General features: G+C 39.2%; 2 protein-coding genes across 5 annotated transcripts; both read left to right on the forward strand.

Annotated features, from left to right (window-relative positions):
- The first annotated feature begins 1,901 nt into the window (after positions 1-1,901).
- agtr2 (angiotensin II receptor, type 2) lies at positions 1,902-9,089 on the forward strand. Of its 4 annotated transcripts, XM_079606998.1 has the most exons (5): positions 1,902-2,020; positions 2,112-2,162; positions 4,254-4,333; positions 5,549-5,619; positions 5,948-9,089. In XM_079606998.1, exons 4-5 carry the CDS (start codon positions 5,617-5,619, stop codon positions 7,079-7,081), a joined length of 1,137 nt encoding a protein of 378 aa, XP_079463124.1. In that variant the 5' UTR covers positions 1,902-2,020; positions 2,112-2,162; positions 4,254-4,333; positions 5,549-5,616; the 3' UTR covers positions 7,082-9,089. The 4 variants fall into 4 exon arrangements, with proteins under 4 accessions (XP_079463124.1, XP_079463126.1, XP_079463123.1 ...); XM_079607000.1 differs by lacking the exons at positions 1,902-2,020; positions 5,549-5,619 and having other exon boundaries at positions 2,144-2,162; XM_079606997.1 differs by lacking the exons at positions 1,902-2,020; positions 2,112-2,162 and having other exon boundaries at positions 4,096-4,333.
- A 793-nt stretch (positions 9,090-9,882) lies between these two features.
- LOC306994784 (uncharacterized protein) lies at positions 9,883-20,574 on the forward strand. Its single transcript, XM_079605587.1, has 8 exons — positions 9,883-9,932; positions 12,292-12,327; positions 12,409-12,520; positions 12,693-12,860; positions 12,966-13,022; positions 13,207-18,939; positions 19,069-19,174; positions 20,438-20,574. Exons 2-8 carry the CDS (start codon positions 12,318-12,320, stop codon positions 20,540-20,542), a joined length of 6,291 nt encoding a protein of 2,096 aa, XP_079461713.1. The 5' UTR covers positions 9,883-9,932; positions 12,292-12,317; the 3' UTR covers positions 20,543-20,574.
- Positions 20,575-20,593: the final 19 nt, after the last annotated feature.

The following is a 20,593-nucleotide window of genomic DNA, read 5'->3' on the forward strand; positions in this document are numbered from 1 at the left end:
TGAGGATCGTGTGTGTTTTTTCCACAACAATGTGCTTTTGGCTTTTTGTTTTTTGCTTACAACACAATCACATGCCGCCCACCACACACATTCTCACACAGTGAAGTCTATTATTACCGTTTAGGGTGAGCCCTGAGCCTGGGATGGTGTGCCTCCCAATTTAGCCCTTCAAACTCTCCCCCAAACCAGCATCCTGTCTCCTCTGTGACCCTTCCTCTTCCTCCCTCTCTCTTCCTCCCTCTCTTGAGTTCTTCTGTCAGTCACTAGGGAGAGCTGCTGATGCTCTTTGACAGGGAACAGAATGTGTTCAGGACTTTATGTCTGTCCTAAAAAGATATTTTATGATCTGGTTATGCTGAATCATGATATTGTGCAGTTGTAAAACTTTCACAGGTTTCATGTAGTGCTGTTCTCACACACATTTCGTTGTCCATCAGGGAGAAGAAACGCAGCTTGGGATTTTGAGTGTTTTGTTCCGAACGTAAATATCCTGTATATTCTTAGACCCGACCCCCATTCTTTTTCTGTTTATTTCTTACTTCCTCTGTTAATAATTATAGCATAACAGACATTTATTTTTAAGATTTAATTTGATTTTGAATGTTTCACAGCATTATTTTAATCAATTCTTCAGATATGTTTTTAATAGGCTACTGACTGCAGTCATTTGATTTTTTATGTCGAAGTGTGAACATATTCAAATAATGTTGGATGAATTTAGAAAAAAAGTACTTTGAATTTCAATATGTGAGAAGTCCTAATATTTTATGTATGCCCAAAATATTATGCACTATAACAGTTTATTTTATTTTATGTTGAATTTAAAAATGTGTACCTTTATTATAAAAAATTTAAACGTTCTCACTTAATGCTTTTACAGCCAGAGTAAAACACATTGCTCATTAAGTCAAGATGTGCTTTCACATTTAATAAGCTTCAGTGGCTCACAAAAATGAGTTGACATGATCAAATCATACTATCTATCTAGATCTAGATCTATCTATCTATATATATATATATTAATTTTATGAGTATTTAGCAGGGATTCTCATGGTTATTGTGAGCCTGAGAATCCTGCTCTTTCTCAGCCCAATATAATTTGTGCATGTGTAATTCTAGAAGTTATTCGCAGTTGCAGTCACAAGTGCTGTCTCTCACATTTAGATAGAACAAACTCAAACTGCAATGTACACAATTCTTATAGAAACCTATAAAACCTTTTCTTTAACAATCAAACATTCTCATTAATTGCAAAAATTGATGAGTGATGAGTTTTTTTTGTGAACATTTTTAGATGGACAAGCGACAAATGAACCAGTGCTCCGGAACTATCCATAGTGATCCCAAATTTTCTAGCTTCATTTAGTCAAAATCTACGCAACAAGACTGACTAAGTGTCAGGTCAGTGTCTGTCAGGTCCAGATTACTGTATGTGTCATACAGCTTATTCAATAAGTCATGATACAAAATCATAAAGCTCCCTATTAAAACAAATTTTACAAGCGTCAATCATTTACATAAACACAAAGGCGCCTCAAAAGAGTGTGGTTTACATAAGAATAAATAATGGCATGATCTGCATTTCCTGTCAGAATGAATACATTTAAATGAAATCCTTTTGAAAGATTCTTTAAATAAATAAAAAGGACATCTGAAGATATTGACAATTTGTCACATAGAAAGACCTGCAGCTCAGTAATTGTATTTGTTTTTTGTATTGTGTGAGATGTGCATGTAATCCTTTCACCTGAAAATATGTCCTTCAGATCAGAGTGAAGTGAATAAAAGACTTAAAGCTTCTCAGAAAAGTTATTTTATTCAGTCAAAATCATCATATTATTTACAATGATGTTCCCTTTCCCAATGGTCACATAAAACCATTTCTTTCATGTTTCTCATTTAGAACAAAGTACTTTACATCTGTTGCTCTGAAGTGATCATTGCTGACATATGTGGCTAACTGCACTGCATATGACCAAGGAAAAACAAGGAATTTAGTACAACCCCAAATCATGAAACGGTGGGACATTTTGTAAAATGCTAAATTTTCTTAATTGTCTTTTACATTTATTTAACAAGTACAAAGAAAAGATTTCCTATTGTTTTCACAGAAGGAAGCGCCCGCGGCCTCAGATCACTTGGACATGGCTGTGTTACAAGAGGTAAAAACGATATAAATACTGTTCGTTTTCTCACACAAACCGCTCGTTTCGTGTCTTAGGCCATCAATGTGTACTTACATTTACGAGTCATTAAATCATGTTTAATTTGGACTTCTCTGTGCATGCTCTTTGAGGTGGACCCCAAAGACCTGTATGATATGACTGTCAGACAAGAACGGTTTGACCTAAAAATATCAAAATTGAAAATACTGTGGTATGAAATGTGCTATATAAATAAACTTGCCTTGCCTTGTGGTAACAAAGACACCTACATCTTGGATGCCCTTGAGGTAAGCTAAAACATATCAAAAATTAATTTCAAAGTGAACTATCCCTTTAAGTTGTTTCAAACCTGTATGAATTTCTTTCCTCTGCTGAACACAAAGGAAGATATTTAGAAGAATGTCAGTAACCAGACAGTTTCTGGTTCCCATTGACTTCCATAGTAGGACTGACATTCTTCTAAATATCTTCCTTTGTGTTCAGCAGAGGAAAGAAATTCACACAGGTTTGAAACAACTTAAGGGTGAGTATATGATGACAGAATTTTCATTTTAAAGTGAACTATTCCTTTAATATAATTTTTCAGACCATGGATGAGTGAAGTCATAAAATTTAACAAAAGCTACTGTGTGCCCAATAATGAATGTGTCAGGAGGGCACTGTTTATGCAGCTTTAGACTTACATCAAAGGTGTATGTAATACAAATTCCATTTTCTCTATAAAAACAGCTGCTGGTTTGCCTATGATGTCAGTTACTTGAGTTATGCTTCTACTGTTAAATGTTGTTATTTTAAGTAGCCACAGCTGTACATTGTTCCGCCCTTCAGCCTTCAATTATGTTAAGTTAAAGATGTAGCAATGCTCCGTATGTCCAGACCAAACGAATCAACTCAGCTGGAATTCTAGAGTTAACTGGTAACAGCCGAATTCTTCCGAGTCCCTTTCGAATCAATCGCTGCCTAGTTCTAGTGTTTCTCTGAAACAGAGGCCGAATTTGAGCCAGTATAGGTTCAGGAGACACTTTGATTTCAAAAGCAGCTCTGAAAATGCTCTGAAAAATGTTTTTAGACACTGGGTTTGACAGCCACTGAGAAACTCAAAAGCATGTTCGGCAGTATGAGAAACGGTATGTTCTGTTCCTTCAGTTGTTTGGACATAATAATTAGTAAACACAAGCACGCTTCTGTGTAATGTCATCTGTAATTGGTCATTTCGGTTATCTCAGCTCTCCTCGTTTGAGACATCATTATCTGCCTCGTTATGAGATTGTTAGAACACATCTGACCGTGACCTCTGAGGGGTCGTCGCCACGGTAACTAGAGTCCAGAGTGAATGGAGAGGCTCTGACGTCTCTCAATTTCCTGTGTTTTAAGAAGCTTATCTGGTTTCACACTCTGGGTAAAAGGGTTTGATAGAGGACACGATTTTACCCAACAGTTAAGAGGCAGAACCTCAAAACTCTCGTGAGACCAGCGACCAGCACTTTCATTAGCTGGAATGCAGAAAATGTACATTAGAAAGAACAGAATTACAGACATTTGCATGTTTATTCACTGCGAAAGATGATAAAACATTACTACAGCACATATAAACACTACTGTGGCACATCTGTCTTTCATTTTTCAGGTCATTATATTTGTGTGCGTAATGCTGGAGTGTTTCTTCCTGGTTATGTTTGCAGTCTTCCTTCTCTCTCTCTTTCTGCATTTACCAAAATGAAGAAAAAAACACTTCTTCGTCTTCATCTTCTTCTTCTTCTTGTTCTTGTTCTTGTTCTTGTTCTTATTCTTATTCTCTCTCTCTCTCTCTCTCTCTCTCTCTCTCTCTCTCTCTCTCTCTCTCTCTCTCTCTCTCTCTCTCTCTCTCTCTCTCTCTCTCTCTCTCTCTCTTTCTCTCTCCCTCTCTCCCCCTACAACATCCTTCTCCACCCTCCTTTTCCCAGTGGACAAACGTGGACGTAAAAACTATTTGAACAAACCCTACATCTGGTTGGCTGTTTACTCCCTCATATACTTACACACGCAGAGAATAAACTCCAAAATGGAAAAGTCTACTGGGGGCTAAGCTTTCTTTGGCTCGTTTTTCAGCGTGAAACGTGTGCCAGGAGTTTATCGACACCTCGGAGGGAGTCTTCAGACTTCTCTAACTTTGCACCGGAAACTGAAAGGTATGTTAAGCTGCAGAGTGCTGTGGTCATATTTTAACCTTGAAATAGAGTCATCATGCAAGAAAAATTACTAAGTTACCTTAAGTTAACTTCTTAAGATCCTGAATGTACAATTAGAAGTAGGCTATATCTGGAAAATATGTAAGGATGCATTAGCCAGTGGGATGAATTTCCTGGTGCTATTGCTATTATGATCATGTTAGATTTTTATCAAACTATTAATCTCATTATCTATCAAACTATTAATCTCATTTTCTCTTTCATAATTCCAATTCCAGCACAAAAACTGTCAAATCAGTTAATGAAATCGATATGATGTTAGCGCAGTCTATTTATCTTGGTACATGTTTTGCACTGTGGCGTCACGTTATTTCCTTTTCTTTACAGTAATGTATTCGAAATTAGGAAGTCTCAGTTTACTTATAAATTGTGAGTTTGAGTGTCATTTTTCTTTGGACTTGTAATATGAACCAAAAATGAGAGAAATAGTTTAGTGGTTAATCTATTACTGCATCATTCTAAAATGACATTTTTCATTTATTATATTAGATAACTAAGCTTTCCAACGACTTAAACTTGACAGGCGTATCATTCTGATTAAGAACATGTGCACCATTTGAAATATGACAGTACAGTGAATTATTTTCAACAGCTGTGAACATTATTTAGGGCTCAGAGTGTGTAATGTTAATCTTCATAAATGAATTATCATGGCAGTGGTGAGCGGATATAAATGATGAGAAACTTGTTCACTTTGTATATCCTATAACACAGGCGGATTCCTAATATATTCAACATATTAAAACTTAAAGATATTTTTAATATAAGGAATATGTTACTTGATGTGATTGGGATTTTTTTTTTCAAGGCCGGTGTGTGATTATATGTTGTGCAATTATGCATACATTACTTGAGCTCATTGGTAAAATATGAAAAGAATGACTGGGCACCTATTTTGTGTTACACGGTACATATTGGGGAGCAGGACTGAATCTTGTTCGTACTCGTACTCTACACCCCCCAAACTCCACAACTGATTTCCTAGCCAATCAAATATCTGCATGCGCCCCCCGCCTATGTTAACAGTAACCAGATGTGTTGTGAGCAGCCTACTGAGAGCTATAAAACACATCTGCGCTGGACCCAAACTCACCAGAGCTATGGTTACACACATTCACACACTCGCTTTCTCACGTTTCTTTCTCTCACTCACAGATTCTCTTTCTCACACTGACAAGATGTAAAGGAGAGGATGCAGCAACATCAGTCCCAGTGGACTGTCGATGGTCAGTATGGTGGGATTGTTTCCCTCTGGTTTATAGCTCTAATCACGTAACAGACAGACAATGAGGCTGTCCACAACCGTGGGACAAGTGCTTTAGGACTCAAAGTGTTTTCCTGTGAAATTCAGCCTGTGACTTATAGCTGTTTTATGACTTTTTCTTTGCTTTTGGGCGAAACGTTCAGGAGTTTCACAATCTTGTATTTTCTACTTGAGGGGATCAAGAAGTTTTAGTGAAGGAGTATGATAGATGATTTTGCATTTTATCACAAGGCTACAATAACATGTTTCATCATTTCTGCTTCACATGAGAACTTTTTTTTTCATTACAGAACTTCAGAATCATCTGCATAATCAGCAGTGACGCCATGGAGACAGACTCCGCCCATAACCTGACTTCACCCGATCTGTCATTGCTGCAGCATAATATGACGAATTCATGTGACTACATGTCCTCCTCAACTTCGCAGTACCAGAAGAAAGTGATCCCCGCCTTCTACAGCCTCATCTTCTTGCTGGGTTTTCTTGGTAACATGCTGGTGTTGTGCGTGCTGTATCACAGTTCAGGCCGAAGAACCGTAGCCAACACGTATCTGACGAATCTAGCCATGTCGGACTTGCTGTTCCTGAGCTCTTTGCCATTCTGGGCTGTGTATTATTCGCTGGATTACAACTGGGTTTTTGGGAAGGTTATGTGTAAGCTGTGTGGGGGTTTGGTCACTATAAACGTCTATGCTAGTATCTTTTTCATCACCTGTATGAGTGTGGATCGATATCACGCCATTGTCTACCCCCTGCACTCTCAGAGCAGTAGGAGCATAAACCAGGCCAGATGTGTCAGCGCCATCATTTGGGTCGTTGCGGCTCTGACCACGCTGCCAACAGTTGTGTTCCGTGACATACACACTCTTCCCAGTTACAACGTCACGGCTTGTGTCATTTATTACCCCAGCTCCATCTGGCACACTGGGTTAACTCTTGCAAAGAACATCCTTGGATTCTTCTTGCCGTTTGTTGTCATAGCTACTTGCTACAGCCTAATAGCCGTGCACCTTTTGGCCACCCCGAACCACCTGGAGCAAGACTCTGGCCGATTGGTCCACGTGTTGCGTTTGGTGGCCGCCGTGGTAATGGCGTTTTTCTTTTGCTGGTTCCCATTCCACGTGCTGGCATTTCTCGGAGCTCTGGTAGACCTGGGGGTGGAGTGGGATTGTTGGATGCTCCAAGTAATCCATAAACTCCTGCCATTCTTCCTCTGCCTCGGCTTTTCCAACTCTGCCATAAACCCTTTCCTGTACTGTTTTGTGGGGAATCACTTCCGGGAGAAGCTGTGGCAGCTTTACGGGGGTATGCTGACACAGAAAAGAGATTCTATCAGCACAAGACTGTCTTCCTTCTCCAGGAAACTGAGTGACTTCAAAGAAACCGTACCTATGGAGATTCTTGAGCAGCAGAGCAGCCCGTAGTGAAGTCTCGCTGTAACCTTTAAATGCTATCAATACAATCTACTGGGGACCATGGCCCTGTCCCAAATGGCACACTTCATATCGTGAGCACCCCCTTTGTGGTCGATATGCGTCCTCGATGAGCACTTTTTTTGAGCGAACGTTTTTAGGGTGCCATTTGGGACAGGGCCTATGTCAACAGTCAGCATCAGTCAAGTGCATTTCCATGGCCTCCCACTTGTTCAGGATGATCAGTTCATCAGATTATGTTGTTTGTTTAATACCTTATTTCTAATTATGCAGTGGTTGTGATTAGCCCCACCTACAAATAACATTTGGTTACATAATAAAATGTAGAAATATAGCCCAAATATTATTCTTGTGTTGTTCAGACTCTATCCAGGACGAGGAACTTCCTGATTTTCCTGCACAAATCATATATGATAATTATTATTTTTTTTAATACAGCTGTACAGTCTTAATTTTTTACTAACTGGTAATATCAGAGTTCTAAATAACACTCAAATGTTAGACAGTGTTAGTCGTGTCTTTCATTATATGGGCAATATCTGCCAGAAAGACCCAACTTCTATCTTTAAGCTGTAATATAAAAATTCACTGTATTATAACATGAGCTGTTTAAATTATAAATCATTGTAAATTGAATTATAATTCTATTATAATGGAGCATCGTTAATAAATGGTGTTAACAAGTAAATAAGTATATCTATCTATCTATCTATCTATCTATCTATCTATCTATCTATCTATCTATCTATCTATCTATCTATCTATCTATCTATCTATCTATCTAGGCCCTATCTATCTATCTATCTATCTATCTATCTATCTATCTATCTATCTATCTATCTATCTATCTATCTATCTATCTATCTATCTATCTATCTATCTATCGATCGTTGGGCCTACTGTCTCAATGGTTTGTGTGTCACTTATCTTAAGAGTAGATGCTTGAGTTAACAGAACAGATGTAGATCGACACAGCTTTCAAGTCATGTTGGGTCATCTGAAACACCAGCTGGAGTAATGAACATACTTAACATCAGTTCTTCTGGAAGGAATCTGGAAGAACCCGCTTAGCATTTAGTGATAGTATTCCTTCTGTCCTTCTGAGTTTTAGCAGTAGTACAGTAGGGATTTGTAGCATACATATTTCTCATATTTTACTTAATTATTTCCATTTAATAAAGTCTGTCTTTTCCTGTAGACGCCCTTGCATTTCCTTGAAGGTCTTTTTCTCACATTTCAGGAATCCTGTTGTCTTGGTTCCCTGTTGTCATTTGTTGTTTCTAAACCTCCCGTCAATTAAATATTCGGACATCAGTTCTCCTCTGTCAGTACTTAATTCAATTTCAGTTGATTTATAGAGACAAGATCAAGATTCTGGAACTTTTTAGTTGAAGTAAAATGGATGAAAAATGTTGTAGATGCACTTCTGAGATGTGATAAGAAGTCTGAAAGTGAAACAGGCTCGCATGAAACTGTAGATTCGTCATTAATTCGTAAGAAATGGAATGCCGTATGAGCGTACATGAGGAGGATGTTTTTGATAGATAAAAATGTTGATAGGTAAGATAAACCAGGGTGTTGCACAATAGTTAAGAATCTGGACCGTTTGGTGCAAAGGTTTCAGGTTCAGATTTCAGTAAAGATTTACGGAGATAACTGTTCCATCACCACTGTGCCCTGCAGCACTGAACTGCTGATCCTCACACATACCTATTAGTGCACTTAGTTGGAAACTGCTACATGACAGTAACAGTTTCAAGTTTTCACACTCCAACCTCTAAAATCTCAAATGTTGTGACTCACTAGAGCAACATGTAAAATATCCACCTACTATATATTGTTCTTGTAAATGTGTAAAGAATCACTCCAATGTATTGTATATATTATTATTCATTTAACATCTGACTGTGGCGTTGAATGTGACTGTTAATCAAATATATACTTTTGAAAATCTGAGAATAAAAAACAGAATCTACCAGAATCTTAATTTTTCTTTCTGTGAGGTTGAATTTAGGCTAATAAGCCACAAAATATAGATACTTTCTAATTGTAACTTTGTTGTGTTGATGTATATATTTTTTTAATACATTTATTCCTGCAGGTATGTTCCAGCCAACATGCATGTTGCACATCTATGCAAATAGATGTCTGTTAACTTAAGAGGTTAGATGGTCTTTGGTGCACCCCATTTGTCTAACTTTTTTTTGTTTCATAACAGTGTCTTGGAACATTCAAACTAACTAAACTGCAGACAAAACCCATGCGCACACACAAATATGAACACAGACATCACTATCTTATCAAGGAAATAAATTCAAAGGTGTGTGAATGTGAGTTCCCAGTAAGCAGTTTTGCATTCAAAAGACGTGTAACAGCCGTCCAAACACAGCACTGATGTAGGCTTAAACAAGGCAAAATTTGGGCTGTCAGTGAAAATTTAATAGACGTCTAACCATAGCCCAAGAATAGACGCACAGGCTACGCATAGAACATGTCAAAGAAATGAAACCAAACACCTTGTAATCACTGTTGACTTTGCTTACATGATGGAATATCATACATATCGCAAGTTATTGTAATCAAATTCAAGATTATTTTGTCTAGAAGTGGGTTACTCATAGCCGGACTATATAGGTTTTGTTAACCTATGGTGAAATGACGGCTATTACTTGCTGAGTTATGTCTAGTTTTTTGTATTATTATTATTTGGTTTTCTTTTTTGGAGGTGTGTGCAGGTGCATGGGAGGTGTGTGTTGTGTGTGTCTGCGTACATATAGTGGTTGCAGTCTTAAGTTTTAAATATCTTTTTTACAGACTAAACTGCACAGATTTCTACACACAGGTAAGACACCATATCAGAGAAATCAACTGTCTTGTATGTTTAACATATTTAGGGTGCGTGTACAGTTTTGGCTGTAGGCTATCTGAGGGCCATTTTGTAAATGTCCTCTAATTATGAAGTCTGAAACCATGCTACTTTAAGTGCTCCTTATGAAAATGATTGCGTACATGAGATGTCCTTACTAATATAGGCATAGCTTTTAATGTCTTGGTGTAAGGGTGTAAAAGCTTTTCGTTGTGTGTCAAGAGTTTTTGTTTGAGTGGGTTTGGATTATGTTGTAGGGGTTCTTCCTCTGACTGTGATCAATGAAATTTCAACAAAACAAGCATTGAAGATAATTTCACTGTTCTGGGAAGTGAGGAGGACATCCTGCCATTATGTTTGAGACTTAACCAATAGTGTGTGTGTGTGATATTGTACTTTTTGATCCAGAAATGTTTTAAGAAGAGGACATGGCTTTTATTATATAATTGACTAATCTTGTGATGGCCAGAAATTAAAACCACATATAGTGAAATATGGCAAAAAAAGAAAACGACGACATTTGAAGTGAAGTGAAATACAATTTGAAAGGCTACTTTTTTTATTTATTTTTTGCTTTAAATCTAATAATGTCAAAAGTTTTTGATTAGGGTTAGGATTAGCGATAAAGCATTTACATTATATTTAATAAGACAATGTGTTGTTTTAGTCCGACTTGAAGGGATAGTTAAATAGATACATTTTGGTATGTTTTAGCTTACCTGAAAAGTGCATCCAAGATGTAGGTGTCTTTGTCTTCGCAGTAGTTTAAATTTTTATATTTTTAGGTCAAACCGTTCTTGTCTGTCAGTCATATAATGCAGGTATAGGTACCGTCTCCAAAAGCATGCAGAGATGTCTCTAATAGCATGCAGAGAAAAGTCCAAATTAGAAAATTCCCTATCGTATGCACATTGATGGCCTAAGACACGAAACAAGCGGTTTGTGTGATAAAAGAACAGTATTTATATAGTTTTTATCTCTTTTACACAACCACGTCCAAGTGATCTGTTTACTTCTGATCTGATCTGTAAGCGGCGGAATGCTCTGGAAGTGGTCTCCCGGATGAGTTCGTGCGAGCTTACGTAATTGTATTTTTTTACATCGGTTTAAACATCCCAGATAAGCGCAAACTAGTACCATTTCTATTAGCCGTCATACCTACAATCTCTGTTCTGTGCATAGGTTCTGGTTTAAACAATGCGTGACGTACACGCGCGAGAGATCACTTCCGGAGCCTTCCGGCACTCTACGGCGCTTGCGCAGACTAAGTAAACAGATCACTTGGACGTGGTTGTGCAAAAGAGATAAAAACGATATAAATACTGTTCGTTTTATCACACAAACCGCTTGTTTCGTGTCTTAGGCCATCAATGTGCACTTACGATGGGGAATTTTTTAATTTGGACTTTTCTCTGCATGCTATTAGAGACATCTCTGCATGCTTTTGGAGACGGTACCTATACCTGCATTATATGACTGACAGACAAGAACGGTTTGACCTAAAATATCAAAATTGAAACTACTGCGGAGACAAAGACACCTACATCTTGGATGCACTTCAGGTAAGCTAAAACATTCCAAAATATTATTTCAAAGTGAACTATCCCTTTAAGTCAAACCTTTAAAGTGCATGCACGCACATTATTCAAACAGCAAATGTGTAAGCAGAACAGATCATGTAGGCCTAAGTAAACTGAAATAAAAACACCAATGAGGTAAATGTGTGAATATACAATACGTGGAATATATCTAGCTTCACATTACTTTGATATCATGTAGGCTAATTAGCTAAAACAATTAAAGAAAAGAAAAAAGAAAAAAATAAACATTCCACAAACACATGAGCAAATAAACAAACAAAACACAAGGTCTTATAGACCAAATACTCATCACTTGTGTTTGTGTTGCTGTGTGTTTTATGACCTGCTCTTCCTCTTTGCCATTGTCTTCAACGTCTTCCAGCTCATTTATTTTTGGCTACTTATGTCTTCACTACTTAAGTCCTAAAGGACTAATACATCACAACTATGTCAAGTGCAACTCCAAACAGTGCATGAAGACAAAAAATATTCACCACACATTTTACTGCGACAGCATCAGAGTTTCTGTAATAGATGGTATGCGAGATAATGCACACACCGTAGACAAAAAAAAAGTGGTTGTGCAGCATTTTTGTTGTTTGTATGTGCATGCGTTTCTAGGCCTACAGGCACCAAAAAGAAAAAGAGCACATCAAACAATATACCTGGCATAGATTATAATTAAAATGCGATATAGAGAAACTGATGGATACTGTAAAATATCAGATTTTTTACTTCATGTGTTTCTAATATAGGCCTGACTGAGGAAGAGGATCTCACCATGTCCAGTGGTAAAACATGCACAAACACAAACAATAAAACATACACTTGTGAACAAAACACACTCTAACAGAGGTTTTCTGTGATTGTAGATAACAGGAAGGCTGTGTTCAAGACGACAAAAGTTCGAACCCATTTGAAAAAAGATGGATGTTGGATTCACAAATCTCAAGAGGATCTGGACACTCAGTCAGATGTAAAATGGTAAACGCACACTTACGCTGTCACCTGCTGGCTGAAAGTGGTAGTATCAACCAGTCAAAGGTCTTTCCTGTGATTCCATGAACACTGAAAAATGGATCAATGTTAACATCATTGTCTCTTTCCCTCTCACTCTCAGTTCATCTCACTCTTTTTTCTGTTCACTCTTTAACAGTAAACCAGTAAAGCTTGTAAAGCCTAAGAATGAATCATCACCTGAGAGCAGTTTGGTCACTTCCTCCATCATACCATGTTCACAGAGTGGCACCACCGCCTCCTCCAGCCTGGACAAGTCCACACCCCCTCAAAGCTCTTGTGTCAAGTCAGCCATAAGGATGTTTGAGTGAGAGCTGTTCTTATTTTCCTTGTGTGTTATTTATGTATGCAATGTTTCTGCATTCTATAAATGTTTCCATCATAATAACTCCAGCTATCTGCACTCCCTTAGGACCCTTAGCGCAACAGGAAAAAAACCAGTCAAGAGAGGGTCTCATTTGGCCAAAAGGTCTGGTGGAGCTCTCTGTACTGCATGGAGCCTTTTACCCTTTAATTTCCTCATTTGCAAAATCGAAAAACTAAAGCAGAAATTCTTAATGTTCACACTTATTAATTCATAACAGACTATTTAATATTTCATGAGGTGTAGAAGAACAATCAGATGCTTCATAATTATTCTGAATGTGTTTCAGTCCATTTACTGTCCTTGAGGACTCCAAGAGAGCACATGCAGAGGACGTAACAGTCAAACCTGTAGAAGAACCACCAAAGACACAAGCAGATGCTCTTAAAATTGACGAAGTGGATAAACCTATAGTCAAACCTGTAGTGGAACCATTGAAGACACCTACAGATGCTCTTAAAAAGGACGCAGTGGAGAAACCTATAGTCAAACCTGTAGAGGAACCGTTGAAGACACCTGCAGATGCTCTTAAAAAGGATGTAGTGGAGAAACTTGTAGTCAAACCTGTAGAGGAACCGTTGAAGACACCTGCAGATGCTGTTAAAAAGGACATAGAGGAGAAACCTAAAGTCAAACCTGTAGAAGAACAGCTGAAGACACCTACAGATGCTCTTAAAAAAGACATAGTGGAGAAACCTATAGTCAAACCTGTAGAGGAACCATTGAAGACACCTGCAGATGCTCTTAAAAAAGACATAGTGGAGAAACCTATAGTCAAACCTGTAGAGGAACCATTGAAGACACCTGCAGATGCTCTGAAAAAGGAGGTAGTGGAGAAACCTGTAGTCAAACCTGTAGAAGAACAGCTGAAGACACCTGCAGATGCTCTTAAAAAGGATGTAGTAGAGAAACCTATAGTCAAACCTGTAGAGGAACCGCTGAAGACACCTGCAGATGCTCTGAAAAAGGAGGTAGTGGAGAAACCTGTAGTCAAACCTGTAGAAGAACAGCTGAAGACACCTACAGATGCTCTTAAAAAGGACATAGTGGAGAAACCTATAGTCAAACCTGTAGAAGAACAGCTGAAGACACCTGCAGATGCTCTTAAAAAGGACGTAGTAGAGAAACCTATAGTCAAACCTGTAGAGGAACCGCTGAAGACACCTGCAGATGCTCTGAAAAAGGAGGTAGTGGAGAAACCTGTAGTCAAACCTGTAGAGGAACCATTGAAGACACCTGCAGATGCTCTTAAAATGGACGAAGTGGATAAACCTATAGTCAAACCTGTAGAGGAACCGCTGAAGACACCTGCAGATGCTCTTAAAAAGGACGTAGTAGAGAAACCTATAGTCAAACCTGTAGAGGAACCGCTGAAGACACCTGCAGATGCTCTGAAAAAGGAGGTAGTGGAGAAACCTGTAGTCAAACCTGTAGAAGAACAGCTGAAGACACCTACAGATGCTCTTAAAAAGGACATAGTGGAGAAACCTATAGTCAAACCTGTAGAAGAACAGCTGAAGACACCTGCAGATGCTCTTAAAAAGGACGGAGTAGAGAAACCTATAGTCAAACCTGTGGAGGAACCGCTGAAGACACCTGCAGATGCTCTGAAAAAGGAGGTAGTGGAGAAACCTGTAGTCAAACCTGTAGTGGAACCATTGAAGACACCTGCAGATGCTCTTAAAAAAGACATAGTGGAGAAACCTATAGTCAAACCTGTAGAGGAACCGTTGAAGACACCTGCAGATGCTCTTAAAAAAGACATAGTGGATAAACCTATAGTCAAACCTGTAGAGGAACCGTTGAAGACACCTGCAGATGCTCTTAAAAAGGACATAGTGGAGAAACCTATAGTCAAACCTGTAGAAGAACCACTGAAGACACCTGCAGATGCTCTTAAAAAGGACATAGTGGAGAAACCTATAGTCAAACCTGTAGAAGAACAGCTGAAGACACCTGCAGATGCTCTTAAAAAGGACGTAGTAGAGAAACCTATAGTCAAACCTGTAGAGGAACCGTTGAAGACACCTGCAGATGCTCTTAAAAAGGATGCAGTGGATAAACCTGTTGTCAAAGTGGTAGAGGAACTGTTGAAGACACCTGCAGATGCTCTTAAAAAGGACGTAGTGGATAAACCTGTTGTCAAACTTGTTGATGAACAGCTGAAGACACCTGCAGATGCTCTTAAAAAGGACGTAGTGGAGAAACCTATAGTCAAACCTGTAGAGGAACCGTTGAAGACACCTGCAGATACTCCTAAAAAGGACATAGTGGAGAAACCTATAGTCAAACCTGTAGAAGAACAGCTGAAGACACCTGCAGATGCTCTTAAAAAGGACGTAGTAGAGAAACCTATAGTCAAACCTGTAGAGGAACCGTTGAAGACACCTGCAGATGCTCTTAAAAAGGATGCAGTGGATAAACCTGTTGTCAAAGTGGTAGAGGAACTGTTGAAGACACCTGCAGATGCTCTTAAAAAGGACGTAGTGGATAAACCTGTTGTCAAACTTGTTGATGAACAGCTGAAGACACCTGCAGATGCTCTTAAAAAGGACGTAGTGGAGAAACCTATAGTCAAACCTGTAGAGGAACCGTTGAAGACACCTGCAGATACTCTTAAAAAGGACATAGTGGAGAAACCTATAGTCAAACCTGTAGAAGAACCGGTGAAGACACCTGCAGATGCTCTTAAAAAGGATGTAGTGGATAAACCTTTTGTCAAACCTGTAGAGGAACAGTTGAAGACACCTGCAGATGCTCTTAAAAAGGACGTAGTGGAGAAACCTATAGTCAAACCTGTAGAGGAACCGTTGAAGACACCTGCAGATGCTCTTAAAAAGGACGTAGTGGAGAAACCTATAGTCAAACCTGTAGAGGAACAGTTGAAGACACCTGCAGATGCTCTTAAAAAGGACGTAGTGGAGAAACCTGTAGTCAAACTTGTAGAGGAACAGTTGAAGACACCTACAGATGCTCTTAAAAAGGACGTAGTGGAAAAACCTATAGCCAAACCTGTAGAGGAACTGTTGAAGACACCTGCAGATGCTGTTAAAAAGGACGTAGTGGATAAACCTGTTGTCAAACATGTTGAGGAACCGTTGAAGACATTTGCAGATGCTCTTAAAAAGGACACAGTGCAGAAACCTATAGTCAAACATTTAGAGGAACCGTTGAAGACACCTGCAGATGCTCTTAAAAAGGACGCAGTGGATAAACCTGTTGTCAAACTTGTAGAGGAACTGTTGAAGACACCTGTAGATGCTCTTAAAAAGGAAGTAGTGGAGAAACCTATAGTCAAACCTGTAGAGGAACAGTTGAAGACACCTGCAGATGCTCTTAAAAAGGACGTAGTGGAGAAACCTATAATCAAACCTGTAGATGAACCATTGAAGACACCTGCAGATGCTCTTAAAAAGGACGTAGTGGAGAAACCTATAGTCAAACCTGTAGAAGAACCGCTGAAGACACCTGCAGATGCTCCTAAAAAGGACGTAGTGGAGAAACCTATAGTCAAACCTGTAGAAGAACCGGTGAAGACACCTGCAGATGCACTTAAAAAGGACACAGTAAATAAACCTGTTGTCAAACTTGTAGAGGAACCGTTGAAGACACCTGCAGATGCTCTTAAAAAGGACACAGTGGATAAACCTATTGTTGTCAAACTTGTAGAGGAACCGTTGAAGACACCTGCAGGTGCTCTTAAAAAGGACGTAGTGGAGAAACCTATAGTCAAACCTGTAGAAGAACCGCTGAAGACACCTACAGATGCTCTTAAAAAGGACACAGTGGATAAACCTATTGTTGTCAAACTTGTAGAGGAACCGTTGAAGATACCTGCAGATGCTCTTAAAAAAGACGTAGTGGAGAAACCTATTGTCAAACCTGTAGAGGAACCGTTGAAGACACCTCTAGATGCTCTTAAAAAGGATGTAGTGGAGAAACCTATAGTCAAACCTGTAGAGGAACCGTTGAAGACACCTGCAGATGCTCTTCAAAAGGACGTAGTGGATGAACCTGTTGTCAAACTTGTAGAGGAACCATTGAAGACACCTACAGATGCTCTTCAAAAGGACGTGGTGGAGAAACCTATAGTCAAACCTGTAGAGGAACCGTTGAAGACACTTGCAGATGCTCTTAAAAAGGACGTAATGGAGAAACCTATAGTCAAACCTGTAGAGGAACCATTGAAGACACCTGCAGATGCTCTTAAAAAGGACGTAGTGGAGAAACCTATTGTGAAACCTGTAGAGGAACCGTTGAAGACACCTGCAGATGCTCTTAAAAAGGACGTAGTGGATAAACCTATAGTCAAACCTGTAGAAGAACCACTGAAGACACCTGCAGATGCTCCTAAAAAGGACGTAGTGGAGAAACCTATAGTCAAACCTGTAGAGGAACCGTTGAAGACACCTGCAGATGCTCTTAAAAAGGACGTAGTGGAGAAACCTGTTGTCAAACCTGTAGAGGAACCGTTGAAGACACCTGCAGATGCTCTTAAAAAGGACGTAGTGGAGAAACCTGTTGTCAAACCTGTAGAAGAACCGCTGAAGACACCTGCAGATGCTCCTAAAAAGGACGTAGTGGAGAAACCTATAGTCAAACCTGTAGAGGAACCGTTGAAGACACCTGCAGATGCTCTTAAAAAGGACGTAGTGGAGAAACCTATAGTCAAACCTGTAGAAGAACCGGTGAAGACACCTGCAGATGCTCTTAAAAAGGACGTAGTGGAGAAACCTATGGTCAAACCTGTAGAGGAACCGTTGAAGACACCTGCAGATGCTCTTAAAAAGGACGTAGTGGAGAAACCTATAGTCAAACCTGTAGAAGAACCGCTGAAGACACCTGCAGATGCTCCTAAAAAGGACGTAGTGGAGAAACCTATAGTCAAACTTGTAGAGGAACCGTTGAAGACACCTGCAGATGCTCTTAAAAAGGACGTAGTGGAGAACTCTATAGTCAAACCTGTAGAGGAACCGTTGAAGACACCTACAGATGCTCTTAAAAAGGACGTAGTTGATAAACCTGTAGTCAAACCTGTAGAGGAACCGTTGAAGACACCTACAGATGCTCTTAAAAAGGACGTAGTGGATAAACCTGTAGTCAAACCTGTAGAGGAACCGTTGAAGACACCTACAAATGCTCTTAAAACGGACGTAGTGGAGAAACCTGTAGTCAAACCTGTAGAGGAACCGTTGAAGACACCTGCAGATGCTCTTAATAAGGACGTAGTGGATAAACCTATAGTCAAACCTGTAGAGGAACCGTTGAAGACACCTGCAGATGCTCTTAAAAAGGAAGTAGTGGAGAAACCTATAGTCAAACCTGTAGAAGAACCGCTGAAGACACCTGCAGATGCTCTTAAAAAGGACGTAGTGGAGAAACCTATAGTCAAACCTGTAGAGGAACCGTTGAAGACACCTGCAGATGCTCTTAAAAAGGAAGTAGTGGAGAAACCTATAGTCAAACCTGTAGAAGAACCGCTGAAGACACCTGCAGATGCTCCTAAAAAGGACGTAGTGGAGAAACCTATAGTCAAACCTGTAGAGGAACCGTTGAAGACACCTGCAGATGCTCTTAAAAAGGACGTAGTGGAGAAACCTGTTGTTAAACCTGTAGAGGAACCGTTGAAGGCACCTGCAGATGCTCTTAAAAAGGACGTAGTGGAGAAACCTGTAGTTAAACCTGTAGAGGAACCGTTGAAGACACCTGCAGATGCTCTTAAAAAGGATGTAGTGGAGAAACCTATAGTCAAACCTGTAGAAAAACTGGTGAAGACACCTGCAGATGCTCTTAAAAAGGACGTAGTGGAGAAACCTATAGTCAAACCTGTAGAGGAACTGCTGAAGACACCTGCAGATGCTCTTAAAAAGGACGTAGTGGAGAAACCTATAGTCAAACCTGTAGAGGAACAGTTGAAGACACCTGCAGATGCTCTTAGAAAGGACGTAGTGGAGAAACCTATAGTCAAACCTGTAGAGGAACCGTTGAAGACACCTGCAGACACTACTGAAGCTGGATTAAAGTAAGTCAGTCGTTTATGCAACACCTTCATTTGATATGACATTTGTTAGGCAGACTCATAGGCAGTGCCTAGAAAAGTGTAAGATAAGTTAATAATAGTCTGTGTATCTGTGTATGTCTCCCTTTGCAGTGTGGAAGGTAAAACCATGTGTTCCCTCTGCAAGCTGCCCTTAAATGGAAGTGTGAAAATTATCATCAACATTCCTGACATTTGCTGCCATCCGGATTGTTTCAAGGTTTACTTTTTAAATATCTTTTTCCTCTGTACTGAACCAGTCAGTGTCTCAACCTTTTTTAAAGTTGTTTTCATCTGAGCCTTGTCTATATATTTCCAACTGGTATTAAAGGTGCAGTAAGCAATTTCTAAGAAAAGCTGTTGAAAGTCGATCGTACCAAACTCTAAAACACACTTGTAGCCAATCAGCAGTAGAGGGCGTGAACACTCATGATGGGTGAGGAGAGAGAGTGAGCAAGAGGGAGATTTGAAGAAAGACTGTAGAAAAAGAGATGGCTGATTGACATTACAAAAGGGAAAAGGTCATTGAAAATAAGAAAGGTTATGATCAGGCAAGAGCCTTAGAACCCACGTTCCTAAGCACTCGAGACCTAAGCGAGAAGGCCTAAAAACGGACACTGAGGTTGAGTTGTTTCTGCATCACGAAATAAGAGGAGTGTCTGCAAAATCCGAACACAAGTTGTCACAGCAGACACACGTTAAAGGGTTTGTTCACTCAAAAATAAATATTCTGTCATTAATTACTCACCCTTAAGACCTTCATTTATCTTCAGAACACAAATGAAGATGTTTTTTAATGAAATCCGAGAGCTTTCTGACCCCCCATATACTGCAACGTTATAACTTTCAAGGCCCAGAAAGGTAGTGATAACATTTTTTAAAGTCCATGTGACTACACTATAAAAAAATTATCTTATTTACTCAACTTGATACTGTCCCAGACTTTCTTCAGATGAACAAACAAATATTTTTTGAAAAATAATCCATCTCTATGAGTCCATTTAATGAAAGTGTATGGGACCTCCAAAGTTGACGCTTCAAAAACCACACAAAGTGAACATGATGGTAATCTACACAACCACAGTGGATTAATAATATTCTGAAGCAGAACGAGATTTTTTAAACTACCGATATAAACTCTTGCTTCCAGCCAAGTGTCATATTCTGGTTCGAGTTCACACTTGGCATAAACGGCCAAAGACAATTTATCAACTGTGGTTGTGTAGATTCGGCCTCTCATGGTTTTTAAAGAGTACACTTGCTTTATATGGACGCAGAGATGGAATTTTAATTTGTTTGTGTTTGTCTGAAGAAAGAAAGTCATATACATCTGGGACAGCATGATTGTGAGTAAATGAAGTAAATTAATAAATGAAGAGAATTTTCATCAAGTATCCCCTTCATTTATTTTTCCTATGACAATCCACAGCTATAAGATGTGCTAAAGTGTGATCAGTGATGCTTTGTCTCTTGTGTGTTTTAGTGTGATGGCTGCAGCATTCCTCTGGGTGATCTCTCCTTATCTATATACCACTATGCTGGGAAAGTCCTCTGTGAGAGTTGCTTTGATGAAGCCTTCCAGCTCTGATGATTCATCCCCACATCCACCTACTGGACTACAACTTACAACACAGCTCAT

The sequence above is a fragment of the Phoxinus phoxinus genome, assembly GCF_949152265.1.
Source record: "Phoxinus phoxinus genome assembly, chromosome: 3".
Lineage (NCBI taxonomy): Eukaryota > Metazoa > Chordata > Actinopteri > Cypriniformes > Leuciscidae > Phoxinus > Phoxinus phoxinus.

What these genes read in the sequence shown, in the direction of transcription:
- LOC306994784 (XM_079605587.1), top strand. An exon ending in TCAGCCATAAGGATGTTTGA is followed by an intron (nt 12,861 to 12,965) that starts GTGAGAGCTGTT and finishes GCACTCCCTTAG; the next exon opens with GACCCTTAGCGCAACAGGAA. An exon ending in GGGTCTCATTTGGCCAAAAG is followed by an intron (nt 13,023 to 13,206) that starts GTCTGGTGGAGC and finishes AATGTGTTTCAG; the next exon opens with TCCATTTACTGTCCTTGAGG.